The sequence below is a fragment of the Pseudorasbora parva genome, chromosome 12 (genome assembly GCF_024679245.1).
Source record: "Pseudorasbora parva isolate DD20220531a chromosome 12, ASM2467924v1, whole genome shotgun sequence".
Taxonomy (NCBI): domain Eukaryota; kingdom Metazoa; phylum Chordata; class Actinopteri; order Cypriniformes; family Gobionidae; genus Pseudorasbora; species Pseudorasbora parva.
Genome location: NC_090183.1, coordinates 45,180,950 through 45,192,443, shown reverse-complemented (window position 1 = coordinate 45,192,443; position 11,494 = coordinate 45,180,950). Strand labels below are relative to the sequence as shown.

General features: G+C 37.9%; 1 protein-coding gene across 3 annotated transcripts in view; it reads right to left on the bottom strand.

Moving 5' to 3' along the window:
* Positions 1-4,369: 4,369 nt before the first annotated feature.
* pacsin1b (protein kinase C and casein kinase substrate in neurons 1b) overlaps positions 4,370-11,494 on the bottom strand; it is a 52,271-nt gene continuing 45,146 nt past the window's right edge. For all 3 annotated transcript variants that reach the window (XM_067460469.1, XM_067460471.1, XM_067460470.1), the window contains exons 6-10: positions 10,941-11,116; positions 10,082-10,202; positions 9,386-9,516; positions 7,531-7,721; positions 4,370-6,597 (exon numbers count right to left, since the gene is read on the bottom strand). In XM_067460469.1, the coding sequence (XP_067316570.1) occupies positions 6,488-6,597; positions 7,531-7,721; positions 9,386-9,516; positions 10,082-10,202; positions 10,941-11,116 (729 nt within the window). In that variant the 3' untranslated portion in view covers positions 4,370-6,487. The remainder of the gene's footprint in view (positions 6,598-7,530; positions 7,722-9,385; positions 9,517-10,081; positions 10,203-10,940; positions 11,117-11,494) is intronic.

The following is an 11,494-nucleotide window of genomic DNA, read 5'->3' as shown; positions in this document are numbered from 1 at the left end:
TGCCACAATCGTATTTTGAAAATGTTAGTTGGTACGAAAGAAATTATACATCTGCTCCCTATCACGTGTAAATGTTTGAATGTTGTGTTGTAATTTAAGCAAACTGATGACATTGCACATGGATGCACTGTGTACCTTAATAATATTTCACCAGTTTGCCCTTGGCTGTGTTCGGAACCGCATACTTCCCTACTATATAGTATGGAAAAAGCAGTAGGCGAGCGAAAAGTATGTCCGAATCCTTAGTATTCATAAAAGAGTAGGCGAGAACTACCAGGCGTTTGGACTATTTCTCGCGAGATTCGGACGTACGTGTACTCAAGTTGCGTTCGAATATGCCTACTAACCTACTATATAGTAGGCGAAAACAGTACGTGAAAGGAGTAGTATGTTCGAAACCTCAGTAATCATAAAAGAGTAGGCGAGAAATCCCCGGATGGCCTACTGCGCTCCGCCCAGATTGTGAAGCACTCATCGTCGGATACTTTTCTATCCCTGCCTTCCCATAAGGCCACAGGAAAGGATACGTCAGGTGGAGGAAAGTGATGCGGGTGTTTTCAAACGTGAGTATTACAAACGAAAATCACAATTCTCTTGTGTTCAAATCACGTTTGTTGAGCTTCTGTAGAGTAAACTTTTGAATTGTTGAAGGTGTAAAGTTGTCTAAATAGTTGTGATTGTACTGTAAAAACACGTTTTATTGTGTAGGCTATAGCTAACAGGGGAGCTCCAGTAACACACATACGTCTCCAAAGTGGATTACATATGCATGTTAAAGATAAAGATACTTACTAAATGTTTATTTAACATCTGACAGGAATTTTTGATAAGTATTGCAGATGAGCACATCACACCATAAAATATCATTCTGATCTATTCAGATGTATCAGATGTCTGTGTGTGTGTGCGCTATAATGAAGAGTGCACTGTTGTCAACTCTGCTTACTTTACATGAACCTGAGCAATGTAAATAAACAAATCTACATAAAGTAACTAAACAGAAGTTATCAATTTAATTTGTCCATTAGTACTGTTGATAAACTGAGGAACATTAACACATCAGCAACTACATTTAAATGTAGTATTGAACATAAATCACATAGGTAACGGTAATCTTGTCTGATGTTACAGGGACAGAAGAGCTCGTGTGTGTGTGTGTGTGTGTGTGTGTGTGTGTGTGTGTGTGTGTGTGTGTGTGTGTGTGTGTGTGTGTGTGTGTGTTTATTTGGTGGAGAGCGGCTGATAAAGGAATGCTGTCATCAAAGGCTTTGATTCAGTATACTACAGAAATGAATAAACATCTATTTAAATCTTAAGTTGTATTTTATTTCAAACAGTTATTTTAGCACTTTTCTGATTCTTGATGGCTCTGTATTTGCTGCAGAGCTTTTGTGGAGCAGGGCCTGCAAGACACGGGTGTCATGTGTGGGGAAAACCTGAAACAAAAATATAAAGTAATATCATTTAGTTACTTCTAATACAGAAATCAAATGACATTGTGCTGTTTAAATGAGTGCTTTTGAATTATGTTTGTGCATTTTTGTAGGATCTGAGATGTCAGCAGACGGGTGTGAGCACTGAGGATCCTGGACCCTCCATCACTTCACCTGCCCTTAGTGCATCATCTGGGCCAGATATTGCTGTGGTCTCTTCATCCTCAGTAAACCCAGAGCCAGTGAGACTTCTAGAAAAAGACCAAAAGCGTCTAACAGTGCACTTATTACAGGGACGATCCCCCTGGAGCTAAGAGCCTTGCTCAAGCACACACTGGTGGTGACGGTTACGGAGATCAAACCAGAAAGCCCACTACACCGCAAAAGTCCAAACGCTATGAGGGACATGATGGATGGCTAGGACAGATGAAGGTGTTCACGCTGGTCAACTGCTTCATGAATATAAAGCTGCAGAACTGGCACACCTGTGTTGAGACGGGCAGCAGATGTGGCGTTCACCTTCTGTATGTGTGATCGTTAGAACAATACATTTGAATAAAGCTTTGTTTCATGTGTTGACTTTTATTCATTTCTTGTGATGTTTACTTTTATTAATTATTTTACTCATTCATTCATGTTTCCTTAGTTGTCAGTAAATAAAATGATTCACATCATATTCACATTGGCTGCATTTGTCTAATGTGTATTCATGGCATGCATCGCTATGTCATATGACAAGTTGCCTTTTGTATGTTTTACTAAAACGATATATATATAAAAAGGTAATATAATTAAGTATGGTCAGCATTTGTCATTATTATTGTAAGTGTTTGTGGGTGTGCTAGCAGTGCAGTTCATTCTGGGGGAAATCTAAAAATTTTTTTATAGTATTACTTACGTTTTTCGAGTATACAATCAACAGTTTCCTCCAAAGGCGAGATCTCCGAGCAGCTGAAAGATTTTTCTGAGCAGACAGTACAAACACTGAGGGAAACCGCACCGGTCGGGCTGTGGAGTTACTGATGCTGAGATCTTACTGCACCTGTCACTCATATCTTTTTTTTTTATTGTTTTATAATTGCATGGTGGTATATTTAACAACGAACAATCATAATGATAAAACTAATGGGTTTATGTACATTATATACAGAGAAAAAACTATAACAAGGTTAGATATCTTGAATAAATCATCATAATGCAATAATTTTTATTTATTTGTTTGTTTTAGTTATTTCATAAGCCTGGGATCAAACAGGAGTTAAATTTAACAAGAAAAAGAGGGAAATATAAAGGAGATTTAGCCCACTTTTGCTTGTGGATGACATTTTTTTGCATATAAAATAAAGAAATTAACAACATATTCAAGAGATCACGATTTGGGGGTTTTGCAAGGATAAAAAGGGATGAAATTGTCAGATTAGTAGGGTTAAAATGTATTTCTTATAGTACAATGACAAAATAAATGGGCAGCTGTTTCTTAAAAAAGACCACAAAAAATTAGCACGTTTAAACCAATATACAGATTAATTAAACCTGTCACACGAGTTGTTGCGCTTGTGATATCGTCATGGGTCACATGATAACGTCAACATGGCGCATAAAGTGCGGATCGCATTCATACTTAACGAGATCTGGATATATAGTACCTACTCTTTCAGCGCTCGTTAAGTAAGTACTTATTGAAATTGAGTACCTACTCAATGAGTATGCGGTTCCGAACGCAGCCCTTGTCTTTTTTTTTTTAACTGTTCTAATTTGGGTAATAGGCAACACTTGTCACTTTTTACCCAGCCGTCCAATCACAGTGGATGAGGGGCGGGACAAATACTACACCGACCAATCATCCTACTTGTACAACGACTGAGGAGTTACTGCATTTTTATATTCAAGCAATATTCTTCAAAATGATATACTGACACATTACTGCCATGGATATTCTGTATCAAAGCAACCAAAGTTCCAGCTATTTTTTTAGCTGGCTAAAGGTACTTTGGTGGACACACAATAATTGAATATGGCATATAGACAATTAGTCTCTTTAGCGTTCGTGCAAAATATTGGAGCCAAACCTGAGAAGGAAGTCCAGAAGATTCCAGCGTTCCTGGACACGTCATTTGTGTAGATTAAACTCATGGACGGGGATTATGCAACTCACGAATGAGCGTTTGACTAGCGAATCCGTGGTATACGAAGTGTTTGTGAATCCAGAGGAGAGTTTTCGTCTCCGAGTTAGCTCGTAGGCTATATTTACTAAAGTTTCATGAATGAGACCCAATGACTTTATTAATTGTGCATTTTGCAACCTTGCAGAACATTTACATTCACAAACATCAATATTAGCTACACCGTGCATGACAGGGAATGTTCGAAAAACCGAAGCACTTTACGCCCAATAATCAGCAAAAAAATAACTCAATTTAGTACTGAGAGGCAGCTTTATATGTACGTACAAAATCTGCAGGAATGAGTAAAATTATGCACAATCCACAGCGAAATTTAAGCCCCATAACAGCAACAATATTCATCCGGAAGAAATGAAGCGAGTGAGGGGAGGCGGGTATCTATTCTGCAGAAAATGAGTATTGGAAGCGTTTCAGATATTGCATTTTTGACAGTACTACATTGAATTCAGTTTATTTCAGATGCCTTTTTTAAAATTGAATGCAATTGACTGTGTTACACACACCTGCCATGTTTTTATTATTTGTATTTCATTATTTATTTAGTCTAATACTTATTTTTATTACAAGGATCATAAGTTATGCGATCTAAAAATCCCCATTTGCATTTAAAAAAAAATATCACAGCCTTTATCTATTGATTTTGTGGTGAAATATGACCGATTTACTCTGTATTATTGGACACTATAAAGAGTACAGTAAAGGTCTCTGCAATGCTGACCTCTAGTGGAGACCCAAAGCTTTTAAACATTTGCATTTGTCTCAATATTTTTATTGTGAATTTGAATGGAACAGTTACTGACATGAAGAGTTGAACACATCAGTCCAGTCTAAACATACAGTACACACACACACACACACACACACACACACACACACACACACACCTCGTCCAGCTTGCTCTTAAAGACGCAATCCATTACGGCTGAGCCAAAAAACAAATCAACAGTGTTAAAAACAGGACACATGAATTATTATTGTTGCGCTACAGTAAGGAGTTTGCCCACTGAATAAGTTATGGATCACATGTTAAAAGACATTTACAGAAAGAGACAATAAGGCAGAAGAAATACTTTTCAATAGCGCGTGCCCATGAACCGCACAGTCCAATGGTCATGTAATCATAACTAATATCAGAAGAAAAAAACATAATTTAATAATGAAAAAAAAAAAAAACATTACTAGATAAACTTCTCCTTTTAGAATTTCAGTTCTGATTCATTCTGTATTTAATCCACATTAAAACAAAACAAATTCCATTTAAAATCCTTTAGAATCAGGATATTATTATTCCCCATAATTCAACACAATTCGTTCACAGGCTCTTTACATGCTCTTAAAACGGAAGAAAAACTGTGCATTTAATGTGTTTTGAGGCATAATTTGCACTTAAATGGACAAAAATCCTGATGTATCTCGCATTAACGCCGGTATATATTCAAAACTGACCATATTTACTTTGTTAACACATATTTCTGGTCTTATTGTGCACAATTCATCAAGAAAAACACGTTTTAAAATGCTTCACCTCTACATCAACTCCTTGTTAAATGGTGTCACCGTCCCTTTAAATTTTAAACCCCTCCCCTCTGGAATGCAACGTCTATTTTTCACAATGCAATTAGCATAAAACCAAGTCCCGCCATAAATTTGTTCTCGTTTCACACATAAATACGTCAGATTATGTATCGAAATGCAGTTTAATGTTCACTCGGTTCAACACAGAACTTCAAAATAAGAGTCTAGTATACACATTTCATAGCTGATTGTTGCTATTAGGCTTTATGGACGTCAGTACGTTAATATCGTAAGAGGAGCCCAAACGCGAACACACGTCACCTGAACATGGCTACACAGACGCAGAGCCCTTCCTGCTCTCGCTGGGACTCGATATGTGTTTCGGATGCTGCAAGTTTTCATTGCGGTATTAAGGAACAGAGGTGGACAGTAACTAAACACATTTACTTGAGTACTGTACTTAAGTTCACTTTCTGAGTATCTGTACTTTACTTGAGTATCGTTTTTTCTGGAAACTTATGACTTTAACTTCACTACTTCTGAAAGACAAATACAGTCCTCTTTACTCCACTACATTTCTATCAAGGTCCTCGAAGTGGAAAGTCGTTTCTGTCGCAGCTTTGAAAGTCAGTGGATGATTTTTTTCTTCTTTAAAAGGTGTTTGGGTTTTTGCAGAAAGCCTTTCAGGAATCACTCTTGTAGAGTCTCGTGAAGTTCAATGATTTCACAGCATTTATTAAACACTGATTTATAGTTTAGAGCAAAATGGAAGAAGACGGATGTCCAAATGCTCATTTAGTGGAGTATTCACATAAACAAAGTTGATTCTGTCTTCAGTGAAGGTGAACAGTGTGAGAATATCAGATGTGTATCAGTGTATTGGATCCGTGCATTCGTTCTTAAAGTGACAGCCGTTTTTTTAAAGATTATTTTTTTACAAGTATGTAAATGAGCTTGAGTTAGTCGTATGCTAGTATGTCAGATGGAGCGTCACTGACTGGCTTAAACCATGATGGCATAATGTGCATTTATACAACAATAATAAAATAATGCGGCGACATAAAAAAGGAAATTTACTTTTGATACTTGAGTACTTTTGAAAACAAATACTTCCGTACTTTTACTTCAGTTAAAATCTGTTTTTACAACTTTCACTTGTAGCGGAGTAATATTTGACCGGTGGTACTGTTACTTTTACTCAAGTAATGAAGTTGTGTAGTTTGTCCACCTCTGTTAAGGAAATGCTGCGTAAAGCTTCTCGGCAAGTCAATCAGGCAAGTAAGCAGTTTCTCTGGAGTCTTGCGTTGGAGCAGTGCGGGGTAAAGTCTTTAAGGCCTTCTTCAGCGCACGCGGAGACTAAACGGGCTCGACGTAGTTAGCCGGGTATAAGCCTAGCTGACCGCTGTCCAGCCGGCCTTTGCACCAGCCCTGTTCGTCCTCATCCTCCAGTTTGGTCAGCTCCTCCCCTGAGGAAACATGTGGATGTGCAGTTAATACCGGCTGATGAAACGGAAGCATATGCACTCAATATTTAATGTCCATTTCATCTGTTTGTAAGTTCTGTAGTGACTGAAACAAGGTCATCGACTGATCTAATATTATCTATCTATCTATCTATCTATCTATCTATCTATCATTTCTTATACATCCATCCATCATTTCTCATTTATCTATCATCCATCCATCCAACATTTCTTATCATCCATCCATCCATCCCTCCATCCAATATTTCTAATTCATCCATCTATCCATCCATCCAACCAACATTTCTCATTTATCTATCATCCCTCCATCCAATATTTCTTATTCAACCATCTATCCATCCAACCAACATTTCTCATCCATCCACCCATCCAATATTTCTCATTTATCTATCCATCCAACATTTCTTATCCACCCACCCACCCATCCATCCAATATTTCTTATCCATTCATAATTTCTTATACATCCATCCAATATTTCTCATCCATCCAATATTTCTCATTTATCCATCCATCCATCATTTCCTATCCATCCATCCATCCAATTTATCTATCCATCCATCCAACATTTCCCACCCATCCAATATTTCTCATTTATCTATCCATCCAACATTTCTTGTCCATCCATCCATCCATCCATCCATCCATCCATCCATCCATCCATCCATCCAATATTTCTCATATATCCATCATTTCCTATCCATCCATCTATCCATTCATCCAATTTATCCATCCATCCATCCAATCTAATTTCTCATCCATCTAACTACAGTTAGGCTTTTTCAAGCCAACTTCAATGTTTGTCTACAAACTTTTCAATCTAGTATTAAATTGTAAAATATTACTGTTATTCCTGTATTTTTTATCAAAGAAATGCATCCTTGTGAGTAGAACAGATTTCTTTTTAAACATCTCACCCGCTTTAAACGTGAGCTCATCTTGTTCCTGGCCGTCGTAGTCATACAGCGCTCTCACTCGCATTCCTTTACTCTCCTCCTCGAATGGATTCGCTCCACCGTTTGTTTCACAGGCTGGCTGGGCGGCAGGCGGCTGCTCGTCATCGGACCACTCGGCAGAATACTGCTGGTTCTTCTCGTAACTGCTCACGCTGAAGACGACAACCAGACCAGAGAACCGCAGGTTAGTTCCTCCAGACGTTAGGGTTAGCAACAATGGTGAACATTTACAAAGAGCGCAGTGCAGGAAAGGGAAGATGAGCAGAGGATCTAAGGTACAGCAGATATACATTTACTTACAAAAACAAAGGAAATCCAGAAGGAAACACTCAACGTAACAGCTTCACTAATGCAAAGACAATACAGGACAAAGAGAAGAACCAAACTGAGAGCTTAAATACATGGCTCAATGAGGAACCCAACAAGACTCAGGTGAACATAATCAATTAACCGATGAGGACCATTAGAAACCAACTAGCATTGAGAACAGGACATAAACACAGGAAGGAAACATGGAAAAGGAAAAACAACAAGAGTCCACACATATGTCCTAATCAGATGATATTTAAATGCTTTTTTATGCTTTTTACATACATAATAACACGTAAATAAAAACATGGAAATAATTTGTCGTTTTAGGAGTGATATGGAATTATAATGCGGTTCAAAACCTGCCAGAACTACTTTAGCCGGAACTACTTTTTCCCTGAAAGTTATTGCACACCTTAGAACGCCTGTCAACCAATCAGATTCAAGCATTCAACAGCCCCATAGTATAAGTTAGGAATAATTGACGATGGGCCGTTGAATTATTAGAAAAATAATCGTTCAAAGGCCACGACGGTCACGACACGAACGGTCACGACACGAAGCAGTTACACCTCAGGTGTGCATTATTTTTCTAATAATTCAATGGCCCGGAATCAATTATTCCACTTATACCATGGTAACCACACCTAAAACATTGTTCATATGATGTATTTGTTCATATGACATGTAAGACATGTCAGGTTTTGTCCTTAAAATGCTCTTGTGTGCAGGACTAATTTCTTATGCATCAAAACCAAAGCCTCAGTTGCTAATCCCAAAAATGTCATTTTAGAGGTAATAACAGAGGCTTGAGCCACTGAGTAATGCAGTTATTAGAGAGAGAGAGAATGAGAGCGAGAGAGAGAGAGAGAGAGAGAGAGCAAGAGCGGTAACGCTGACAACAGTGTGTGTCCGTACTGTGTGTTTGCGTTTGAGCGGGAGAAAGAGAGCATGTGCTTTCTGTACATAATAAATAATTTGTTGTTTTTATCCTATTTTTACTGTATTTATTTTGGGTTTGGGTTCTTTTGCTGTTGTCGCCTGTAAGAACCTTAAAAATAAATGAAATAATTTGGGGGCGTGATATGGAACTGTAATGCGGTCAAAACCTGCTGGAACTACTTTAGCTGGAACTACTTTTTCCCTGAAAGTTATTGCACACCTTAGAATGTCCATCAACCAATCAGATTCAAGCATTCAACAGCCCCATAGTATAATATAGGATAGTATAATAAAGCCTGGTGTCTCATATTTGATGCATTTTTGCATGATTGTTAAAAAAAAAACGATGATGAATGGATAATCAAGCAAACCTAAGTTGGTTGTTCCAGTAAATGTTCATGAAATCTGAAAGTTATTCTTATATTTACTTAATAAAAATCAGCCCAGATTTTACAGCAAAAAGACCCGACCTGAATGAAGGAGGGTGTTTTTATGATTATACTAAAAGGACTTTTCCTAGCTATAAATGTATAAAGAGCCTTAAGAGGCTGTATGGGGTCAGCACCTGCCCCGGTCTCCAGTCTTCGGCGTGCCCTGATCGGCACCGTGCGTGACCTGAGTCAGCGTGACTCCATCATGGTTCCTCTTCATCTTCTCTTTCTTATTAATGGAGTGGCTCAGTTCTGGGTTGAACTCCTGATTTAGAGACAAGATGAATTATATACAAAAGTAAAATGAACAGTCCCAACAGCAGATGCTATGCATTCTCACTAGGGATGCACGATATTAGATTTTTGCCAATATCCGATATGCCGATATTTTTCCGCTTATTTTGGCCGATGCCAAAAATCGATACCGATATATATTTATTTTTCCCTTTGTTTGGAAACAACACCATTTTGAGTGTTACAACTTTTTTTTTCATTCTGGTTTCAGATTTCTGAGTTCTCCTTACTAAAAGGAAACTTGTTAAAGAGAAATAAATGTTATTTTAATGACAGGAGTATATTAGAAGGTCTGAAAATAACAATAATAAAGTCAGTAATTTTTCACCCCAGACAGATGCAGCATAAATATTTTATTTTTGGATCTAACGTTGGACATCAGTTGATGCTGTCTTTAGCTTCAAATAAAAAAATTATACAATTATATCAACATGTTATCATATCGGCAAGGCCTATCGGCATAATATATTAATATCATATCCGATTCCGATGTCGTGCCGATAATATCGTGCATCCCTAATTCTCACGGATCCCACCTCAAACTGTGGCCAGTTCATGTGCATGCCGGGCCCGTGGAGGCTGTTGAACCACTTGAGGTCTTCTTGGGCGCTGGCTGAGGCGATGTTACGCTCCAGATCCCGGTAGACTGTGGCATAGCTGTGGAATTCGAATTAGAGATATTATTAAGAGACTGGTGACTGGTTTGGTAAATATTTTCTTCACCAAATTGACCGAATTTGCCTTCTGCATTTAACCTATCCAAGTACACGCACGCTCAAACGCACACACACGCACGCACACACTCACACACGCATGCACGCACACGCACACAGGCACACGCACACACACACACACCAAACTGTGGGCAGCCATTTTTTCTTCTTTTGACATCAAGAAAATTATTATCAATGTTTTCAAACAAAAATGCTCACCAAGGCTGCATCTATTTGATACAAAAATACAGAAAAAAACTGCAATTTTGTGAAACATCATTACAACAAATGAATTATCAACAAAAATGCATTTGAATGGCAGCCTATGGTGACGTTTATCTAGAGAAAATACACTTACAGATCTCAGGAATTATAGTTTTTACTAGTTGATATCAATAATGAACATTTTAAAGGCACAATATGTAATTTTTCGCAGCTAGAGGTCGCTTATTCAAAGCCAAGGCATAGCTTGATGAGGTCTTGATTTGGCAGAGCTTTTACTCTGCCGCAGACACTTCTTCCACTTCTTCTTTTGGATAATTTAATCCAAAAATCTTACATATTGTGCCTATAACTAGTGAAAATCGAATTGCTGATATCAAGAATTCATATCCTGGGAATGACTAAAAGTCAAAACGCCTGGCCATACTTCAGACCAGCAGATCTGTGATTTGGAGCTGACCTTTGGCTCTCAGTGAGGTTAAGATGGCGCTTGATGTCCAAAAGCACCTCGCGGAGGAAGTTCAGCCTCTTCTCCTCAAACTGCTGGCATTGCTCGAACACGACCTCCATGTTCTCCATGTACTGCGGCGTGCATTTGCTGAGCTCATCGAGGGTCTTCTCGTATTTCTCTTTGGCCTGAAACACAAAGCAAACGGCATCTTAAATCCTTTGACTTGTTGCAAATAATATGATGAGATGTCCCATCTATGCAAATGTAAAGAGGTGAGCCAATTATAACAAAGGTATTTGCATAAAGTTCTAAAATTAAATGTTCATGTTAAACTAAATAAGACCATGGCATTAGGAGTGGACTGCAAGAACAACAAAAGAAAAACTAAATATCAAAAACATATATATATATACAGTATTTAAAAATTGTTTTAGGTAAACATTAAATTACATAGAAAAATCTAGCTGCAAGCAGAAATTATCGGATGGTTAAAAACATTTTAGATTATTTTAGTCAAAATGGCTGAAAATCACAAACACAAACACTGTACTATGATTAACTTG